The sequence below is a fragment of the Hoplias malabaricus genome, chromosome 2 (genome assembly GCF_029633855.1).
Source record: "Hoplias malabaricus isolate fHopMal1 chromosome 2, fHopMal1.hap1, whole genome shotgun sequence".
Lineage (NCBI taxonomy): Eukaryota > Metazoa > Chordata > Actinopteri > Characiformes > Erythrinidae > Hoplias > Hoplias malabaricus.
This window is the reverse complement of record NC_089801.1, coordinates 75,201,620-75,224,691: the sequence shown is the minus strand read 5'-3', so window position 1 is coordinate 75,224,691 and position 23,072 is coordinate 75,201,620. Positions and strand designations below refer to the sequence as shown.

The 23,072-nt window shown below is 40.7% G+C and overlaps 1 protein-coding gene, 2 non-coding genes and 1 pseudogene across 3 annotated transcripts; all 4 read left to right on the top strand.

The window, feature by feature from the left end:
* The first annotated feature begins 19,370 nt into the window (after window positions 1-19,370).
* On the top strand, window positions 19,371-20,115 carry LOC136678032 (uncharacterized; annotated as a pseudogene).
* Window positions 20,076-22,033, top strand: LOC136678026 (uncharacterized). The gene is made up of 3 exons (XM_066655786.1): window positions 20,076-20,101; window positions 20,705-20,834; window positions 21,084-22,033. Exons 1-3 carry the CDS (start codon window positions 20,076-20,078, stop codon window positions 21,732-21,734), a joined length of 807 nt encoding a protein of 268 aa, XP_066511883.1. The 3' UTR covers window positions 21,735-22,033.
* A 339-nt stretch (window positions 22,034-22,372) lies between these two features.
* LOC136688202 (U2 spliceosomal RNA) lies at window positions 22,373-22,563 on the top strand. The gene has a single exon (XR_010800909.1). It is a non-coding gene; the product is annotated as a U2 spliceosomal RNA (small nuclear RNA).
* Window positions 22,564-22,866: 303 nt separating this feature from the next.
* Window positions 22,867-22,980, top strand: LOC136688778 (U5 spliceosomal RNA). The gene has a single exon (XR_010801466.1). It is a non-coding gene; the product is annotated as a U5 spliceosomal RNA (small nuclear RNA).
* The last annotated feature ends 92 nt before the right edge of the window (window positions 22,981-23,072 follow it).

Below are 23,072 nucleotides of genomic sequence, written 5' to 3'. Positions count from 1 at the left end.
TCACCAAAAGCACCCCGTTGTGTGTGTGTGTCTCACTCTCGTTTTATCTCTGTCCCAAAAAGAGTTATCTTGGACACGTATGCTTTTCTTAATCCAGTTATGCATTATCCAATGTATTATTATTGTTGTTTAATCATGTGTTATCCTATGTTATTCTCAGGAAATTGTATACTAACGTGTCTGCATGAATTGATTTAAAGAAGGCCAATTCCTTTCTCAATTTAAAAGAATGTTAATTAATCTCTAATAACTAGAATAGTTTGTGTACCTACATCAATGTACTCAATGTATTAACGCTCAAATATATATGATGTATTAACTCAAGAATGTTTTATCTGGAGCAGAGTTAAAGAATTGGTCTCTGGGGAACTTGAGGCGGTCACGGGTACTTTCCAAACCCAGTAGCCAATCAGAGGGCAGCTACCTCTGTGGGCGTAACGGCGCTAATTAGAAAACAGTGGTACAGCCGAAAGGGCGTGAGTCGCTTAAGGAAAAAGAGTCGCCTAATGAGGCGTGTAGAGAGTTGAGTTGCTGAACGGAGTCGACATATATCGGATCAACAGAAGAAAATAGTGAGCTCTGACTCCGCACATTATGAAAAAGACTCTGAGAACGGATCAATCAGGGGACGCTCCCCAGCTAGCAAGGTAGATCTGGGCCGATTCTGGCTCAGGCTCGGCACTGTTGGCTGGCTGAGGCTCGGCGTGAATGTGGCACGCTGCATCTGGCCCAATTGCAGCTGCACATAGGCACTGTCGGCTGGCGAGGCGATTGCAGTTAGCACACTACACTGATCAGTATGGAACGCCGTTGGTCTCTAAAGGTGTTGGATTCTCCGTGTTAACACTTAGCGTATAATTTTGTGTTAACACGCTAAGGTTTTTTTATGTGTTAACACGTTAAGTTTGTGTATTTCGTGAATCATGATGCTTTACTGCCACCTACTGGTGTGTGGCGTTATTGCTGAAACAACATAAAGTCTTAACTTAACAAATAACAGAAACATTCCAGTGTTTAATTTTCTCATGCTTTTTTATGAGATTTTGTATAAACATTATACATATATACATACGTTTAAAAGCGTGCGCGCACACACACATATATATATATGTATGTATATATATAGTATATATAGAAGTAGACACCCATAATTAAATAAAACATGAGTAAATTAATGTAACTTTAAACATATTATACATGTTTACAGAAAGAGGAAGATCTGGAAAGTTAATTTCACTATGGGTTTGTATTGACACTGTATTGTTTAGCAGTATGCTATTAAAAGAATGCACATCATTTATCAATGTAAATTAATTATGCCTCAGTATGTGTCACACACATAGTGTGAGTGATGTTTGTTTGATATAAAATTATGAAAAGCTTTAGAGCATGTTATGAATGAAGTTATACAATAATATGCATGTTTACAAATTTTAAGGTACTAAACACCAGAGTTTTTTTATTGTGAAAAATAAACTTCCAATTGCTATGGGGATCAACTTTACTAGTATTGCTGTCTTCACACTGCTCACGTAGGGCTCAACGTAGCCAAAGGTCAGTGCTTCGCTCACTATGTTATGAATAATTCAGATGAAACGTAGGGACTACGTTCACAAAGGATTTATGTTTCGTGTCAGCTACAGTATGTGATGTAAATCCTATCATGAATATGTAAATACGCCCGGATTTGAGGCCTCCCATTGGCGAAAACCTTAAAAAGCGTGTAAATGTGTCAATTTTGGTCACGCTATCACGACAAAATTTTTCGTGTTAACACGCAAATTTTTAATAACGTTAACGCGCATTTATTCACACGTTTAGAGCCCAACGGCGTTCTATAGATCAGAGCATTTTATTAAATACTGCGTATTAATCGTATGTGACCCACATCTAAGAATAAAAGAAAATACTGGTAACTGTCTGGAAAACGATGTAATAAATGTTAAATAAATAGAATCATCATTTTAACTTGTTAAATGCCATACAGTTATAGGTAAGCTTTAATATTGTAATATTTTAGAAAATTGATGACTGGGACACGAACGACAGAAATGATTATGATAAATAGGGTTAATAAGGAGGCAGTGCTGTGCTGAAGGGAGGAAATTGTAGTTTTTGAAGACGACCGCTTTAAAATGAATGAACTCTGAATGAGAAAACGGAAGGTGGCAGAAGCGAACCGCGGTAAAAACACAGAAGAAGAAGACGATGAAGATTCGCGCTCTTTTCTGTGACCGCGGCGCGCGAGCAGCTCTCACCGGCCTCAGGGAGCAGCTTCATCCCGTAAGTATTTCAATTTAACCTTATATTTTTGGATACATACGTATTTCGGAATCGCCCAAATGTAGTTAACATCGTTAATGTTACGTACGTTTTTCTATAAACTATTATACGTTACATACGTAATATTTAACCGTTTTTTTTTTCAAAGGACAAACTTTATAGCTAACCTGTTTAGATAACTCTAGCTAGCTCTTTTTTTCTTCTAACAGAAAACATTTAACATGACAATGACAATCGCTCATACATGAGTATTTTAATTTGAGTAATTATGTGGTTTGATGGCGTATTTTACAAGACGATGTGAGCATTTTTGTGGGTTTTTGTGTCACACAGAACCGCATACCTCAGTATAAGAAATAAAACTGCTTAAACACATTAAGGTACTAGCTATCGAAAAGTAGGTTAAAATACATTCTCAATCTCAGTGCTGTTTTTTGGTGTAATGTAATGTTTTAAATATATAATTCCACATACACTAATCCTTTGTTAGGGAGTAGCAGTGATTTTGGGCTAGTGATTAATGGGTTGAAGGAGGTTATATTGAAAGCGATAGAAGCCTATTTACTGAGATAAAAAAGAAATAATATAGAAATAAACTATTACAACCGATAATGAGCCAGATCTGGGCCGAGTCTGGCACTAATAACGTGCTTCTGATTCAAACTCGGCCGTGGTCCGGTTATCGCGATTTAGTTATGGCTTGCCGGCCTAGGGCCGAGGCATTTGAGCCGCGCCTCAGCCACAACACTCGGCCGAGAGTTTCCCAGACTCGGGCCAGAACTACCTGCCCAGTCTACGGCCGTACACCAAGGCCGAGACAATGCCGACTCCGCGTGCCGGTGTTGTGGCCGATTCAGTTCCCCGTCCAGTTCACGGTTCTTGAGTCTGCGAGAACGCGCATTCAAGAAATCACCCTGCGCGCGACCTAGTGCTACATCTACGGAAGCCGAAACACAATAACGGATAACACAATCCGCTTTGAAAAAAAAAAAAAAACATTTATGCAGACTTTTCTTAATAATATTTTGTCTAATATAATTAAAAAAGCTAACGGAATGTGTGTTTTATTAAGTACAATAAAGACATTTTATGGAGACAGTGAAATACGATTTTAATATTTTTAAAATGGTAATTGAGTGAATGAAACATTTATGCACGACTATGTAATAGGCATTTACTCAGGGATTATTATCATTAAAATAAAACAAACAAACTAAAAGGAGGCTGGATTTTAGTCAGGTGAAATAGTCTGTCCAAATCTGTTCCCCTGTCATAAACATTTTAAAGTAATCTTTTGTGATCTAGTACTGATGTGAGTCAGACAAGATGCTGATCAAAGGTGAAAAGGTTTATCTTTATTATATGTATTAAAAATGGCTTTCTGAACTAAGTACAGGTGAGAAATTGTCTAAAAGTGTTCCCCCTACAGAAATCTGTGTTTTTATATTCACTTTGCGTGATTCGGCCCGAGTGTGTAAGAGGTCGGGCTGGGGCGAGGCTGCCTGCTAATTTGGGGCAATTGGTTCCACCTGGGCTACTCCTACTTAAGGGAAGCCAACACACACCTCAGTGCTCAGTCTTGGGGTTCTCTTTTCAGAGTGCTGTGCAAGTCTGGCTGGTAATTTGGTAAAGGCTCTTGAGTTTTCTCCTGGGTCTCTCTATCTTCTTCTTCTCCACCAGAGCTTTCTCTCTGGTTTTTCTCTTGGGATTCATTATTTTCTTTTCTTTACTGTTTTTTGGTATAAATAAATAATTAGAAATAAGTTGTGTTCTATCTTTAATTTCTTTTGTCTCATCTTGTCTCTCCCTTTTGTTTTGGGAAACTCTCTTGCATTTGTTTTCTTTTGCTCAATTTTGAGCTGATCAGTTTTCCCCTGACCTGATCATTAAGTTTTCCACTTGTGTTTCATTTTGTCTTGGTATTCCTGACATCCAGAGGGGTTATTTGTGCGTCTCTGCACTTGAGGCCAATTTCTCTAGTGCTCTGTTGGTGGCTTGCCCTGTTTCAATCCACCCCTGGGTGAGCTGCCACATTACAGAGTGTGGTCCAATATTATTTTGCTAGCTAGGTCTGGTCAGTTTAGCATTGAGTCAGATATTTAAACCTTTAGAAATAACTCTGTCAGTGCCAGCCTCAATTTACTTTGTTGTTTGTCGTTTTCTTTCATTGCCCAGTCAAAGTGTTTTCATATATGGCTGATCAACGCGGGTGAAACTTATTTTTGGCCAGAATAAGACTTCACCCCCGAGATTAGTAAATATTTAGTATATTAACTTTATATAGGGACTTCAAGACATCACTTCTGAATTTTGAAAAAAAAAAAAACAGCTTTTCTTTCGACGCCCCCTCGTTTCAGGGAATTCCCAACCATGCCATCATACCCGAGAACCCAACTGACGTCACACCGTCCAAGGACACCGGAAGTGGCCTATTCACCCTGGAGGGGATTCCTCCATAGCAGGCCTACCATCAGCCGTTTACACGGGGAGGACAGGACAGCCTAGAACCGGAGAGCGGAGATTGAATTTGCTGGACCCATCGGTTTGGTCGAACTGCGTCAACAATAAGCTCCAAAAATATCATTTTCAGAGCTGATGTCTAAGTCTCTTGGTAAATTTACATCTTAATCATTAGTTCAATTTCATTTGGTGCAAACCATAATAGTTACACAAGCCCGATAGCCTAGCCACTTATTAGACTCATAAGAAGGGTTTCATCGGCATTGATTTGTGAGATTACAATAATTGTGCTATGTATGTTAAATAATTATTATTCCTTTCTAAATAGTGTTCTTTGATTTGAAATAATACTGTGTAGAGAGTCTGTCCTGAAAATCCTGAAACTCACATTCTAGTGTGAATAGTATCCAAATATCTGATAAATTATTAATATTGTTATTATCCAAAATTAATAATAATAATTTGTAATTAATAACCACAATTAAGCAGAAACAATTCAAATACTGTTACCACGCTACATAACGTTTCTATATTTAATGTTACCCAATTATCATTTCACGTTGATAGTAAATGCTGTATATGGTTATAAGTCCAGGTGTATGTGTGTGCGCCTGCACTCACTGGCAGTGCTTAATTTGATTCGGATCCTGCCGGAACAAGAACCAGCACCTCTCAAATTTGTAGTGCATGTGTTCCAGAACCTATTTACTTGGATCCAGCACCGTTCTCAACGGCAGATGTATAATTGAGCTCAGTCGCTTATTAAATGAAATCCACTCTCCCTAAACCGTGTGAACTGGAGAGTCAAACTCCTCAGTAGAACCAAACACACACACTATTTCAGCAAGGGGCAGGACAACAGGGAGTAAAACTCAAAGGCAGAACTGATCCGAATCTTATTTTCAGGTCGAATGGCACTTCTCCCAGTGTGAGTTCAGATTCAGTGGGAACTAATGCAGCTCATTAATCCGTTAAAAGCTCTAGCTCAGAGATATTAATACACCTGTTCACATGTGTTTCACACTGTGGACTTTACCAATTGTCAGTCAGTTTTTGTTTTGGACAATCTGATATTACTTTGAAAAAAACTTTAAATTTACTTATAGTCAGTGTGTTCCGGATTCTTTTAAACTCAGTCTATGTTCACAGAGCAGGTAAAAGTGCACTGTAAAAAATGTCTGAATTTTACGGTGGAAAACTGTTAAACCATGACAGTAAATGACTGTAAACTCTAAACAGGTTGAAAACAGTTTCTGTAACAGCGAAATACCGTAGAAACATCTCTTTACTGTTAAAAATAAATAAAAATACATTATTTCACTGTTAAATGCACAAACCATTAGGATTTGTGCATGCAAATGAGCTAATACTTGCAAAGTATTGTTTTTGGGATCCAAGACAAGCAGCTACAAGTCAGTTTATGTCAGAAATATTTGCCTTTTCAAAACCACGAAATAATAATAAGAGAGCTGTTTTATAGTTATTGCTCTGAAGAGGGGGGGAAATATTTAAAATGATAACAAATTGCAATATATGGCATTGCTGGTAAATAAAGTTGCTGAGCTGAGCCCAATAAACAGAATTATTTAAATATAATTAATTTTCTCAATATTACAAAATAAATTATTATTAATAATAGTAATAATAATATTTGATCAAGTTCCACCCACATGACATACACTACACCTCTTACATTGGTAAATTTAACCACTCCTGGCCCATGGCACTTAGTTTTTGAGAATTAATTTAAATAGCTTCTGAACCTTTGGAATTTTCATTTCAAAACAAGTTGTATTTTATCAAGTGTAACCCACATGACATACTACACCTTATATATTGGTAAATTTAACCATTGCTGGCCTGTGGCAATTGGTTTTTGAGAATTAATTTAAATAGCTTCTAAACCTTTGATATTGTTTCTAAACAAGTTGTATATGATTAAGTGTAAAACACATGACATACTAAACCCCTTATATCGGTAAATTTAACCATTACAAATTTCAACAGTTTTGAATAATCCAACATCAACGCTAGAAAATATGTTTATTTCAATAAGTACACCCCAGATTTGTATTTTTGATTTTCCCTTAATAGTGGTAGTCATTTTTTGTTAATAATTTCAATAGCTTTTACGTAATCTAACATAACACTACAAAAGTAGTTTCATATCAAGATTCTCCTCTACAACAAACTACAACTTGAATGTGGGCTATTTTAATTTTCACTACATTGTGGTAATCATTTTTTTGTCTAGTTATTTCAATGGCTTTGGAACAATGCATTATAAGACTACAAAAGAAGTTGTATTAAACCAAGTATATTCTGTACAACAAGCTACAACTCTCAAATTGGCACATTATACTTTCTCCTAATTGCGGTTTGCAGAAATTTTATTTATCAGTAACTTTGAATAGTCAAGTTTATTGACCATGTATTGGGGATTTTGAGGAATACTTTTCGAAAGGGAAGGATTTGTAAATACAGTGGTAGTGCTACTACAACCCAGAAATGGATTAAGCAGCAAAGATGATGATAATGTGGTAGTGCTGCATAATTAATTCATTCGTTGTCTGGAAGTATTTATCAAGTTAAGGGTCACGGGTGGTCCAGAGCCTACCGAGACTCTCTGGTCGCAAGGTAGGAACACACCCTGGAGGGGGTGTCCTTCACAGGGCAACACACACACACACGCATTCACTCACACCTACGGACACATTTGAGTAGCCAATCCACCTACCTACATGTGTTTTGGGACTGTGGGAGGAATCCGGAGCACCCGGAGGAAACCAACGTGGACATGGGGAGAACACAACAAACTCCTCAGTCACCCGGAGTGGGAGTTGAACCCACTAGTGATGTGTCGGTCGCGAACGAACAGGTTCAAAGAGCCGGCTCTTGTAAGTGAACGATGAGAGCCGGCTCCCGTCTAAGACTGAGCCATTTTTTTTCAAAGGCTTGTCATTCAACCAATCAGAGAACTACAAGCAAGCCCCAACCCTCAAAGCTGAGAAACTTGTTTTTCCTGAATGCCGATCTGCCTTCCAAAAAATAGTTGAAGAAATGTTAAATCAGTTCAATGTTTGTTGACAGTTGTGGTTGTTTTAATCACTACCGTTGAATGCAGCTGTTTTGCACTTTGCAGAGTATTTGTTTATTTTATTACCCAGAAATGGATCATTATTTAATTTAATAAGCTATTTTTTAATACCTACCTTTTGGGTTCCATTGGCTATATTTCAGAATTTACAAGTGATTTTTTATTAAGGTGTTTAAATAAAAATCCAGTTATTTATACAATTTAATGTGAGTGCAATCAGTGAGTTATTACAAGACAGCCATAAAACAATTGACCATTGCAACACTATTATTTTTAATATTGAACAATAATATTTTGTCCATATAGTCATGTAAAATGTAGGTAATATTGTTCTGTACCAGTGGAAATAAGTGGCAAAACAGAGCCATTTAGGAGCTGAAAGAGCCGGCTCTTTATGAAGAGCTCAGACGTCTGTTGAGTGTTGTAAGAAGAAGGGGGGATGCCATACAGTGGTAAAAAAATGGCCTTGTCCCTACTTTTTTGGGATTTGTTGACGCCATGAAATTTTGAAACAACATATTTTTGCCCTAAAATGATACATTCTCTCAGTTTAAACTTTTGATCTGTGATTTGTGTCATATTCTGAATAAAATATTAGATGTTGGTACCTCCACATCATTGCATTCAGTTTTCATTCACAATTTTAGTGTCCCAACTTTTTTGGAATCCGGTTTGTATGAAAAATAAAATCAAAGTGACTTTTTGCAAAGGGAACACAAGATGAATAAAAAAATGTAGTACTATGTGGAACATTAAACATCTAAAACAACTAATAACCTAAGTAATAAACTAAGGCCAAATAGCATGCAAACTAAAAAGTGAATATTCAGTTCTTTCCTAAAAGTCTACATGTGGATACGTGGCGGTCATTTGCATCTTTTCCTAAACTGACTGTGTCTCGACAGTGTTACTGAGAACAGCATCTGAGGGGACTTCAGCAACTTCAGAGGAATTTCAGCAACACAAAGGTCACTGTCAAAGGTGATAGACAAATTCGTTTGTGTCAAGAAGTGTTCCTCAAGCTGCTCTACTAGGTTTAGGGCTTGGAGTTTGTACTGGTTGACATAACTAACCAAAGGGGAATTGGAGAGGGTGAACGCGTATTCAGTATTATCTGCGTGAAGTTTCAGTTGAGAACATTTGCAGCTTCTCAGCAGCTTGAGGTAGGCTGTTTGTTTTTTTGCATCATATTGCAATTTTGGCACTGATAGAATGTGTTGTGATGATGATAAGTTGTCTTGCCTGGTGTTGCAGACCGGGCACTTCATTGATGCATGTATTTCAAGTGCACTGATCGTCCCAGTAAGTGATGTCACCCCTGGTTCTGTGGTTGTTGTCGATGTGTCAGAAACATTGAGATCACTGATTTCTTCAACTACTGTCGATAGGGTTGTCGTTAACTGTATATTTCCGTCATATACAGGGGTAGGACGATAGAATCTTAAGGGCGTTCACATGCTTTTCCCACAACTGTAGTGTTGTGTGCAGTCCCGTCTGAGATGGAGGCATTCTGTAGTTCTTGTTCTGTACCTTGTACAACAATGGTCTGGGTAGTTAGTGCAAGAGACAAGACTTTGGCTTCGACAAGACTGACCTTAATGAATAGGAATAGAAGAAATCTTTGAGTTTTATGTTTTTAAATAAGTTGTAAATTATTTAAATTAAAGCAACTGTAAAGTATATACCTTTCTGCCTGCTGGCATGGTTGCGACCTCTAAGTTCACTCTTTGCTTGGGTTCCAGGGACACTGTGAGGAAAAAGGCAGAGTTGTGACCGTTATAGTGCTTCGATTATTGACAATGACCTCAAAATCCGATGTTCCTCTGAAACCTAGAACACAAGAAAACGTATATATGAACAAATGTCACTTATTTTTACATAACAATATAAAGGCTGAAATTCAGAACCTGAGGACAAGACCCCTATGTCTTGCAGCCCATTAGTGGACTAGTAGATTCTTATATACATGAGACAAAGCAGAGAAGGACAGAAATGTTGTCAGAAAGAGATATAGCTCTATTAAAATTTGTTAGATTACATTTTTTTTGATTGTATCTAGGTTCATTGATTTATTTTTGTGCAAATATTTTAATTGCACCATTTACACTTTTACACAGAGGTACACAAAGATAGATTTAGTTATTTGTATTCTATTTGAAAAATTTAAGGTTACATTTGAGAGACAAATTGATCAATGTATTTCTAGATTAATTCCTTTTTTATTGTAGTTTATTATATAAAAATAAACAAAATGTTTACCTTTATCTTGGACTTGGTAAAGTATGGCAATATATTTGAGGTAAACACTGTTGCATTTACAAATGTTTTTGTAGTGTTTTAGGTTTTAGTTGGTATCCTATAGTTAATGTTTAATAATTAAAAAAGGAAACCTGGACAAGTAATTAGACAAACAAAAAAAGTAAATGATGCAAAGATGATGTAACAAATGATTTTAGCTACTGATGAATGCTGGAACAGTATTTTAGCTTGAAGCTGCAGTAAAATAATAAATACTAATAAATATCTGTCAAGACAGACAAAATCTGTCAAGAATACTTAAAGTATTTAAAAATTTAAATTTAACAAATGACAATCAGCTTTTGGATGAGTGTTCAGATAGTCTATTTGTGACAATTTAGTGTCTGGGCTGTTTTACGTCTCTGCCGTTCTTTGGTGAAAATTCTCACTTTCTTATTGAAGTATGTAGAGTCCGCCATTTGGCTAGGTTCGAGCAAATGTGCATTCAAAAAGCTAGACGCCATGTGCATTAGTTACTAAAATCTAGAAAGACAATAAGACAAGTCAATAAACAACTAGTATTGTGCAAACGCCTTAGCCTAGTTCTGCATATTTAACCCTGAAGCACAAATGCAATTCCTCCCCACCCCCCACTTAGCCTTGCTGCTAACAAAAAACAAACCATGCTATAACTGTTTCACAACAGGCGTGCGGTGGATATTTGCCTTACGAAGAAAAATCGTCCCTTTCGAGCTCTTAGTGTTAATAGATTAAGAAATTACTTACTTAAAGCCTTTTTGACAATTTGCAGAGATAACACAGTCCCATTTTGTGCTGCTTGAAGAAAGGCTTGCCTCTTGGCCGGACTAAAAACCACTGTATCGTGAAATACTTCTCGGTCAGTTTGAAGGACGGCGTTGAATAATTGTGTGTTATTTGCTGAGAATCTAATCGGGGATACGCCATGTATTTATCCGTGCCGAGGTCTTCCCTTTGGCGCTTCGGTGGTGTTGCCATCATGTAGACTATGAGCAATATTAAGCATGTAAATTTCAGCGTCAGCCAAATAATATGTAAACATGCTAAATACCTCAATGTCTAAAATCTGCTTACCTCCAATGTATAGAAGACAATGGCTCGTTTGAAGTCCTTGGGATGATATGGCCAAAGAGATTGCTCATAGAAATATTCAGTTCACTGTATGTTGTGTCCTACCTACTCATTCTGTGAGAAATACTTCCAAATGCACCTCATTTTTGTTAGATAGCGAATTAATTGACACTGTGGTGCTTCAGCACATAGTAACTCATTACTAATGAACAGGGTGTTACTGTGTTCTTCATTAGGAGATAAAGATGATCAGGAACAGTATTATAAAGTGATACTGTAACTCATTACTAATGAACAAGGTTCATTAAATTAAACATGCCAGTTTATTAGAAACAGGGCTTCTCTCCACATTCACTGACACCAGAAATATTATTTGGACATTTTAATGCTTTAAACACTGTTTTTTAATTCTTTAAATGCTTGGAGTAAACTTTAGCTTCCTGTTTTATAAGTTTTTTACTCCTTTTGGGCAGCTTGTTGTGATTTTATAAACTGACAGTTTTATTAAATATTGTGGCATAGAGCAGAGTCCTGAGTTTTTCTATTTTGTCTGTGAGTCTCCTATAGGGGCATTGCTTAATCTTCGTATAAATATATGCTTAATGAAGTGAAGTGGGGACATTCAGGGACATCGCCACAGTCCAGCAGTTACCACAGTCCTCCACGGTCCTTCATGGAGAGACTGGTTTCTGCTCTGCCAGTGGTTGATGAAGCCAGTTAGACTAGCTTACACACTTCAGAGATCAATGAGTTTCTCCAGTTCTTGACTTCAGGAAACAGTCATTACAATGACACCCAGTGGCTTGGAAGTGTCAGATTCTGTAATTAACCAACGTGACGTGAGAGAGACACTCTCTGGAATATAAATAGCTTGTATGAAAAAAAGAATGTATTTCTTAAGTTGCATGTGTATTTTTATGTATAAATAACAAAGAATTTTAAATAATTTTTTAAAATGCAACATTTTTCTTCATTTATGTCTACTATACATTAACCGGCATGATGTTGGAAAATGTCATATTACTGTTACAATGCATATACGTTACTGGTATTGCCCTATGGCATGAAAAATGGTGGAGGTAATATCCATATTTAATTACTGGACAGTCGCTGATAGGGCTGCATGGATCTGACCTGAATGTACTTGGTTTAAGACCACTTCTTTTATAGTCTTATAATGCATTGTTTCAAAGCCATTAAAATTATTAGACCAAAACTGACCATTAAAAGGAAACCATTAGTTTGCACAAAAGGACATGTGAGGAAAAATATTCTTTCCACGATACATTAAGAATTGGCACATGTGGGGGAAAAAACGAGAGGACATGTGGGGGAATTTTTTTCCCCATGATACATAAAAAAAAAAACAGAGTTCATGTGGGGAATTTTATTTTCGTGATCTCGAGATAATTTATTGAGGTGAAAAAAAAAATTGAGCAATTTGAGCGCATTGCCGGATTTGCCCTGTAGGTGGCACAAATACTCCATTCAGGCAACATTCCACTCTTTTTCCTAAGCCCAGTTTGCAATCAGACTGGACAACGGAATGGCTATCGATGGAGGCATGCAAAGTGCTTAGAGCGAGTCAAAAAAGGAGACGTCTGGATAATTCTGCAGGTGCTAGACCCAAGAGGGGTAGAGCTTAGAACAGCAAGGCGTCTTCATCGACGCAACTACTTCTCCAAAGGACCCAACTACATATGGCACTTTAAAAGGAAACCATTAGTTTGCACAAAACAATTTCACTTCAGGTAGTGTACTTTCATTCTGCTGTGAAATTGTTCTGTGTAACCTAACGGCTTCCTTTTAATAATAATCTAAATTTGGAATTAAAATTACATGGATAGGACAACACACAGGGCCTTTATTTTGAAATGACACATCAGAATGACGTGATGCTAAGTGAGTGATATAATCAGGTGTTGTACTATCATTATGAAGTGAAAATGGTGTGTGCAAACTGATTTCTCTTAACATTTTAGAGTAAAAATGACAGAAATATAATAATTTAAAGATCCTTTATTTTGAAGTGACATGGCCTGGTATCTTCATTATATCCACTAATTCTGGACATTTATTTGGTGTTTGTTATGTAATTTGAACCCACATGTATGTAATTGTGCAGTGAAAAAAGTAATGCTACAGATGATACTTTGACAAAGTAATGAGCTGATGAATGGAAAACGGCTCTTGGTAACGTGAACTTTGAATAAATCTTGCAATTGAATGTGATGTTACATGACAAATTAGACAGGTGTTTATCAAGTTATTTCTACTCATGTATGGTTATTTACTGAAAAGAAATTGCACTTTTTTTTTTTTACTTAAATACTAGGCTAGACCTAATTCTTAAATACTTTGTACTGTGTTTACAAAGTTCAGTTCTTTTGTTATTTATGATTCATTGCACAAATCTTTTTTAATAATGTTAGTGGTGTCTATTTTTTTTTTTTTTATTTAAATAATTTTATTTTTGCATTAATGGCAACAAACATTAAAATAAAATTTATTAGTGTTTTATCAAGATTTTTATTTCTCCTCTTACTTATATGCAACGGCTTTCAGATCAATTGGCTAGCACCAGCCCTGGTCACCATTGATATAGCTTTCCCATACAGTGTGGGGTCACCAAGTTGTATCATCACCTGATTCCTAAAGTTTTTGTAAACTGTGTTTGCTCCACCATTTGTCAGACTGTGAGACCTCTGCTTTCCTGACACTTTTCATGAATCTGTTTTGGTCTTTGTTGGGAGGCCACTAGGAGACGCAATCCTTATACCAAGACTTCGCTACTGGTCCGGTTTACTCAGTGTAGGAGCCTCACCCTGCTGCCCATCCCAATCCTCACCACTCCTATAAAAGAAAGAAAGAAAAGTTCTTACTGAAAATAATAATACATTCTTTATTTTCTTTACAAATGATATTTTTACAGATGCATTAGATAACAGTGAATGATCAAAAAAATGCTCAAATATATTGTGTACTACAAATTCCTCATTCTTGCAAGAGACAAAAATTTTTAACCTTTAAAAATTTTCCCTCAAGGTAGCTACATTTTGACCTGACAGTCTACAAGTGAGAGGACATAACTTTAGTCATAGGTAAAGAAGTTGCCACATGACACCTTGGCATACAAGGTGCATGTAATCAAGAGGTACCCCAGACACCATTTCCAAAGAAGTCTCTCTAGAGCTGAAATACTAATGGTGGTGATCTGAATTTGTTTCTATCTCTAAAAGTTGATCTGTCATTAGTGGCAAGTTGTTTCTAGGATACGTCATTCTATTGTAAAAAGTTGTTGTCCATGTAAACTATTTCCTGTGTGCAGGAAACCCATGGTACCCTTTGTAAATAATAAAAGCACAGGCCGAGGCACGACAGGGCATCGAGGAGAGCTGCAAAGTCTCTTGAAACTCTTGAAAGTCAAACCCATGCAGTCGTGAAAATCGCCAGTGCAAAGTCATCAAGAAATTGTTTAGTAAATTAGCCTCTCTTTTGATCGCTAAACAGTCCAACTGTGACTGGCTCATGGTGTGCTAAGTTGATAACCTTGCCAAGGATTGGGCCACAGCTGATGTTGTTCAGGTGTTTTATATTTGTCTGTAAACCCTTGTATTTTTGCAGGATGTATGTAATTGATTGGAGGACACTAATGTAGTGAAACTGACCACTACAACAGTGTTCTGACATCTGAGGAGGGACATGTGGGGAAAAAAAACCGAAAGGACATGTGAGGAAAAATATTTTTTCCACGATACATTAAGAATTGGGACATGTGGGGGAAAAAAACGAGAGGACATGTGGGGGACTATTTTTCCATGATGCATAAAAAAAAAAACCTGAAGTGCATGTGGGGAATTTTTTTTTCGGGACCTCGAGATAATTTATTGAGGTGAAAAAAAATTGAGCGATTTGAGTGCATTACTGGATTTGCCCTGTAGGTGGCAAAAATACTCCATTCAGGCAACATTCCACTCTTTTCCCTAAGCCCAGTTTGCAACCAGTCTGGACAACTGAATGGCTATCGATGGATGCATGTAAAGTGCTTAGAGCGAGTCAAAAAAGGAGACATCCGGATAATTCTGCAGGTGCTAGACCCAAGAGGGGTAGAGCTTAGAACAGAAAGGCGTCTTCATCGACGCAACTACTTCTCCAAAGGCACATATGGCGCTTTGATTCGTATGGCAATTTAAAACCCTTTGGTATCTGAATAAATGGCTGCATTGACGGCTACTCAAGATAAATCATTTGGCTGAATACATACACGACTAACAATCATCCTAAAATTGTTGGAGGTTACTATCTAGAGTTAGTGTGATTTTGGTGGGATGGGGGCCTTTTTTGGGGTTTGGTTTTGAACTGTGTTGCTCTATGCCATTTTCTTTTACCTGTTATTTTTGTCAAATGGGTAAGCTCGCAGTTGCCACACTAAATGTAAGGGGCATTAGGCAGTCACTCAAGAGGACGGCGGTCTTCTTGAGTCTGCGCGATGTCCTGTTTGACTTGTGTTCCTGCAGGAATGGCATGTAAAATCAAAGGCAGATGAGGTCTCCTTCGCCAGTGACTGGACGTTGGGGCCATCGGTCTGGGGTGTCTGGGAGGGAAAGGGAGACGATGTGGGAATCCTGTTCAAATCATGCGACTTCCAAGTGACCGACATCCAGTCGCCTGTGCCTGGTAGAGTGCTCTGCGTGGACGGTGAGTGGAGATGGATCGGGTTCAGGGCCATCGCCATTTACGCACCCCCTGGGATGGGCAGGCAGCGGGTTTTTTTTCATATCTTGGAGCCCCTTCTCCACACGAACAAGTTCCTGTTAGTAGGTGGGGATTTAAATGTTGAGCCAGATGTGGAGAGGGGGTGTAACCTAGCTCAAGTGTTGTGGGGGGGCAGGGCTGGAAGATGCCTTCAGGGTGGTCGAGCTGAGAGTGTCTGGTCACACCTGGGCCAATTCCCGGGGGGACTCTTCACGGCTCAACCTCCTGTTGGTGGCTGAGGGGTCCGGGGTGTTGAGTTATGCCGCTGAACCATTCTGGGGGGCAGACCATTGCTTAGTGTCAGCAGAAATCCTTGTTGAGGGAGGGCAGAGTGGGAGAGGTCTGTGGAGAATGAATAGAGGTTTTCTCCAGGACCCCTCCTTCCTTCAAATGTTTAGAAGTTTATATGGGGAATGGAGACGTTTGAAGGTGCACTACGCCTCGATGGCAGAGTGGTGGGAGGACCTTAAGAAAAGTGTCTGTGTCGTTTGTGGGGGCCAGAAAGGTTAAGGAGGAGGAAGGAGCACATCAGGCGTTGGTCCGAAGAGCTTCAGGCAGCTTGGCAGGGGGGAAACAGGGAAAGGTTGAGGGAAGCAAGTGAGGAGCTGCGAACTTATTATGAGAAGGAAGCAAAGGCATTTTGTTTCCAGGCAGGGAGGCAGAAGATGGAGATGGACGAGAGGCCAACACGTTTCTTTTTTGAATCGATAAAAACCCGCCAGCGTTGGTCACATATAGAGGGGTTGAGGGACGGGGGGGCGGGTGGACGCATCCGTGGAGGGGATGTTGGGGATAACGGAGGCGCATTTCACCTCTCTGGGGCTGGACCCCCTGGGCGGGGGGAGAGCCTCTGGTTTCTTGGAGGCAGTCAGTGGACGGTTGGTGGAGTCAGTTCAGCTTGAAGGGTGGGATTACAAAGTAGAGGAGGTTCAAAGGGCCATGCTTTCCCTGAGGTGTGGCACGGCCCCTGGGGGGGACGGCTTGCCAGTAGAATGGTACTCTTTGGCCCTTGCTTGGGAAAGACCTGGTGGACACATACAGGTAAGCAGTAGGACGAGGCATATTGCCTCTTTCAGCACGGGTTGGCCATGTCACCCTTCTTTACAAGCGGGGAGACAGGGCCGACCTTGCCAACTGGAGGCCGATCACTTTACTCAACGTAGATTACAAGATCTTGACCAAGGTATTGTGTCATTGGCTGAGTGGGGTCATGGAGGCAGTCGTTCACCCCGACCAGACCTGCGGGGTGCCTGGTCGGAGGATAAATATGAACCTGGCTTTGATAAGGGATGCCCTGGCCTGGGCAGAGCAGCGCCAAGTGCCCTTGGCTGTGCTCAGCCTGGACCAGGAAAAAGCTTTCGACCGGGTCCAACACGACTTCATGTTTGCCGTTCTAGATTGGATGAGCTTTACTCAGCCCTTTGTAGATCTGGTTCGGATGATGTACACTGGGGTGACCAGTCGAGTGGGGGGGTTGGTCAGGTACTGAAGGAGTTCTCAAAAGTCTCCGGGGACACCATTCTGGACCACAGGAAGTGGAGGGACCAGCATGTAGCCCAGATTACCACACACACGGCAATCGCCTGCTCCCCGTCAGCTGGCTAGACGGGGCCAGCAAAGACCTGCACTTGCTAGGGGCGCTAGGCCGTCTTCCAGTAAGGGAGTGCCTGTACAGGCACGGATCTGGGCATACCCCCCTGTGCCCCCTTGGTTGTGGTGGGGAGGAGACAATTGAGCACGCCCTCTGGTCCTGCCCAATCATGGCCCATTTCTGGAGGCTCATAGCGGCTTGGTGGGGAGCTAGGGATTGCAGGACGGTTTTGAAAAGGGAAATGGTTTTGTACGGACGTCTGGACAGTGATCTCGGTGGCGAAGTGTGTCTCATGGTGCACGAGATGCAAGAGTCTCAGAGTCAGGAAAACCCAGGCAGACCCGAACCTCATGTTACAAGTTTTCAAAGGTTTTAACCATAAGATTATGAACAGCAGGGAGGATGGTGGGGAGGGAATCATCAGGGTGGGAGAGACTGGAGGTTTTCCAGGCCTCTGTGTTGGGACACCCGTGGTGGCACAAGAATTGATGGCAGTCCTGGGAGGGGATTATAATTTATGTTTTTTTTTTTTTTTTTAGGTTTAGTTGGAATTTTTGCCCAAGTGTAGGATTCAGGAAATGGGGCATTCAGGGGACTGTGTTGGGTGGTTTTAAGTGTGGTGGTGGTGATGTTTTTTCTTGTCTAACTGTAATGACTGAAATGTGTAAATAAAGCTTTAGTCTATGGAAAATAAAAACAAAAAACACTATAATAGAGCAGACGGCGCCCCCCATATTTCGGTGAAGGGCAGCACAGTGGTGAGAGACGGATGGGCTCTTTTAGCAAACCTGACTTTTTTAGGGATGGATTTTAGCATTCTAAATGTATATGGTTTTAATGATAAAAACGAAAGGTACGACATTTTAGAAGACCTGCAGCTCCACATGCTAGGGAGGGTTCCTTTTATAATGGGAGGGGATTTTAATTGTGTTTTATCAAGAAAAGATAGGAAGAACATAGGGGAAGATTTTAAATTAGACAAAACATCAATTTTATTGCAGGGGTTAATGAAAGATTTTAAACTAGTCGACTGTTTCAGAAAAGTGCATCCAGAGCAGGAGGGCTTCGCCTGGTACAATGGTGATGGTGCCTGAGCCTCCCGCATCGACTATGTTTTTACAAGAGACTGCCCACCAACTGATGCTACATTGACCGCTATGTTCTTTTTTGATCACATTATGCTGTCCTTCCCCACTGGTGTGACTGTAGGTGAAGGGCTGTGGAGGCTGAACTGTTCCCTGTTACAAGATGAAGACACAGTCCAGAGTTACAGGGAACAGTACAGCCTCTGGCAGACTGTTATTTGTGATCTTGGTCCCAAGCGTTTAGGAGTAAAATTGTACTAGTCCTAGCTGGTGGAAGTCTTGGCTTATAGACTTCAAGTCTTTTAGCTCTAGGGCTCATTTTCTCGTCACAGGTTTGTTTTCCATCAAGGCCGGGAGAGAAAAAAACTAACAGGTAAGTGCAATTTTCTTACCAATCTTTCCTTTTAGCGTATTTATTTAGTTTTAGAGAGCTTACTTTTTAGGTTGCGTTTTAAGCCACCAGGTGCCTCCAAGCATGTCGGCTGCTTGTAACCTGGAAAAACTATCTGACGATTCCCTGAAAGTGGTAATTGTTAGAATATTTAATGAAACTGTGAGTAGAGAAGACATAATAACATGGCTCGGTAGATATTGTATGAGTGTCCCAATGGCAAAAGGTGCAATCTCTGTGGAGAGTCTAACCATCTTTACAGGGATTGCCCCAAGTCCTTTGCCAACAGAGTCAAAGCAATAAAATGGCCACCAGGGCCCAACCACAAGAGGAGGATGAGAAGGAGAGAGGAGGATTTGACGTTCTGGTTCTGCTGTCCAGCACCCTGTCCTTCCCCACTGGTGTGACTGTAGGTGGAGGCTGAACTGTTCCCTGTTACAAGATGAAGACATAGTCCAGAGTTACAGGGAACAGTACAGTCTCTGGCAGACCCTCCAAGACTTGTTTGATTCACGGACACAGTGGTGGGTGATGGTTAAAGACAGGACTAGACGCTTTTTTAAGAAAATAGGAAAGGACAAGAAGGAGAGAGAGAGAGACGGCGCATGATGGGGCTGCAAAAAAGACTACTAAAATCTAGTCCTGCATTTAAAAGTTTAAAATACCTCTGTAAAGAGTTTAAAGAGGTAAAAAATGAAATGTCAGTTTTATCAGAAAAAAAAGTAAAGGTATTATTTTAAGAAGTAAAGAACAGGAAGTGGAAAAAGGGGAAAAGTGCACTAGATATTTAAAAAAAATCTTATCGGGAAAGAGGGATCATAAAAGTAACGAGATGGGAGGGAGGAAAACACAATAGAAGGGATTTTAAAAGAAGTAGAGTGTTTTTATGAAAACGTATATGATAAGAAGCTAGTGCATGGAGAAACAATGGGAGAAGTTTTAAACTTTTTAAATAAAAAAATAAACAGTTATGATGATTTGGAAATTTAGTAGTCCTAAATTTAGATTTTAAAAAAAGCTTTTGATCGAGTCTCGCACCAGTACCTGTTTCAGGTACTGCGAAAAATGAGCTTCCCGGGGAGGTTCCTAAAGTGGGTGGGACTACTCTACAAAGAAATAAGTAGTAAAGTCATTGTAAATGGGCATCTCACAAAGGCGATCAGAATTCGTTCTGGCGTCCGCCAAGGGTGTCCGTTATCTCCGCTCTTGTTTGTAACATGCTTGGTTGAACCGTTAGCGCAGATCTTGAGAAAGGACGAATGGATCAAAGGACTGGACTTGCCAGGTGGACTGACGGCGACCTGTACCTTGTATATGGACGACGTCACGCTTTTATGCTCCGACTTTTTATCGGTTCAAAGAGCACTCGACGTGACTGACTGGTTTGGAAGGGCCTCGGGCGCCAAGCTCAATAGGAGCAAGTCCGAGGCCCAGCTCTTTGGACCTTGGGGTAGCACGCGACCGGACCTGGATTTGGATTTTAAAGAAAAAGATTTTAGGAATTAAATTCGACGAAGAGGGTGGTGGACGGGGTAACTGGACTGACGTGATTGTCTCCAAAACCCCAAACGCTGCCTTACTTTCCCTAAGACAGTTGACCATGGAGGGCAAGATTTTAATCATCAAAGCCGTGATTTTACCCTTGCTTTTACTCCTGTGTTCTGTTTTTAGCCCTCCTCGCTGTTTTCTTTTAGGTCTGGACAGAGCGGTTTTTTATTTCCTGTGGGGGTCCAAGTGGGAGAGATTGAAGAGGGAGGTGGTGAAGAAGAGGCCAGAAAACGGAGGGAAAGGACTCCCAGACCCCCACTTGTTTTTAGGAAGCAAGTAAGCTGCTTTACACATAAAGTACGCGACGACCCCATCCAGAGAACACAAAACAGTGGCCATGGCGAGGTTCTGGATGGGGTTATACTTGCACCAACTGAACATTTTAAAGCCAGACCTGAGAAACCCTGTGTCTTTTACCCTGCCCCATGAATATAATTTTATTAGAAAGTTTTTAAGAAAGTTTTATGTAGAAAAGAAGAACTGAATGTTTTAACTGATGCAAAACTTCTCGTCTCTCTTGTACAGGACCGGGAGACGGTGAGCCCCGTTCCAGGCCTCACACTAGGTGAGGCCAAACGAGTGTGGAGGAACGCAGCCCACCCCGTTCTTCAGAACAAGCACAAGGACCTGTCGTGGATGGCTGCTCATGAGATCCTCCCGGTCAGAGCCGTGATGCACTCCCGGGGCATGGCGAAAAACCCCATCTGTCCACGGCCCGGGTGTGGCGAGCCCGAGACCGTGCGACATGCGCTCTGGGAGTGCAGCGTGGCGAGGGACCTGTGGGCCTTAACCGGCCCCCTACAATTCCTGTGCCTGCCAGCAGGGGAGGCCCAGCCTTTGGTTTACCGGGTAGCGGTGAACGGGGTGGGCCAGGGCATCGACAAACTATCAGCTGCTGAATTCAACAAGCTCTGGCTCACCCTCAACGGAGTGAAGGCCGCCTTGTGGACCTCCCGCAACCTGCTGGTGGGGAAGCGCGTGACGGTGTCCCTGCAGGCACTTGCAGCTATGGTGACATCATCGCTGAAGGGGACACCGCACGTCGACATTCGGAGGAGGGGACTGGGGCCACACGCAGGAGGGTCCAGACGACCACGGTCTCTGGCTTCCACAGGTGCCCCCACCGAAAATAACGAGGAGCGTGGACATAGGGCGGGGATCTCCTCTGAACCCTGAAACGACAGTGGGACAGTTCTGAGGAACGGGTTGTTGACTTTTTGATAGGGCTCACCCCAGTCCTGTACAAGACAGCATTTTATCTGTTATTATATGTTTTTATGGCATGGTATTTATGTACATTTTATTTAGTTTTCATGATTTTATTTTCTCACACATACTTGGACTTTTAACTTCACACACATGGGGTCTTTTTTAACGCACAGACTTCTTTTAAACAAAAAAGACCTTTTACACACGAGATTTTAAAATACACATATACTGTGTAAATGTTATTTGGTAAAAAAATGTGTGATGTATGTTGTAGAAATTCGAAATTGTGACAATAAAATTTTTTTTCGAAAGAAAAAAATCTGTTCTTATCAGTTTAATATCTGATACGTCCGTGATACGTTGCAGAGCTACACATTTTCTTCCTGTATAATGACAGAGCGACAGCCGTCTTTGGAGCACGCCTTGCCACAAGTTCCTGTAGCAGCAGCTCTTAGCTTCTGTTTGCAGTTCTTGGTGGGAGGAGCCTCCGGTGTGGTGGTGGTGTCTGAGTGGGAGGGGTCAAGGTCTGACGACCAGGTTTAAATACCCTCCAGTAGTTGCTGGTTTGCGGCAGGGTGCTCCGGGCCGGCCGGGCCTTTCCGGTTATCGCTTCTCGGCCTTTTGGCTAAGATCAAGTGTAGTATCTGTTCTTATCAGTTTAATATCTGATACGTCCTCTATACGAGGACTACATATTAAATTGATTTTTTGAGCAGGGAGACGGAAGAGGGGCTTGCTCCGTCCGCTCCACGCATCGACCCGGTATTGCAGTACTTCTGGGAACGGTGCACCTCCTTAAACTGGTTAAAAGTCAGAAAGAAATAAGTTAGGACATGGGTACGGCTTTATGATGTTGCCTTCTCGAGGCTGTTCTCTTTTTAATCTGTTTCATGGTTTTCCCTCCATTTTTCTTTTTTTTTTTTTTTTTTTTTTTTAAATACAAATCTATGATCTCATGTTTTTCTCGTCTGTGTTGACCTCTAATTGGCGTGTTAATTTATGCACAGATTATCCCACCCTGACCTTTGTTCAGTCTGCACCCTCCGCAAGAGTCTTAGACCTCCAGCAGAGGAGCGGAAGGCCTGCCGTTAGCCGTCATATCTCGGGTTTCTCTTCAGTCACGTACAAATCTTTCGCCTTTTACTAAAGATTTCCGTGGAGGGGAACGTTGACGAGTTTTGTGTATTTTTGAAGGCTCTGTTGCTGCAGAGCTACACATTTTCTTCCTGTATAATGACAGAGCGACAGCCGTCTTTGGAGCACGCCTTGCCACAAGTTCCTGTAGCAGCAGCTCTTAGCTTCTGT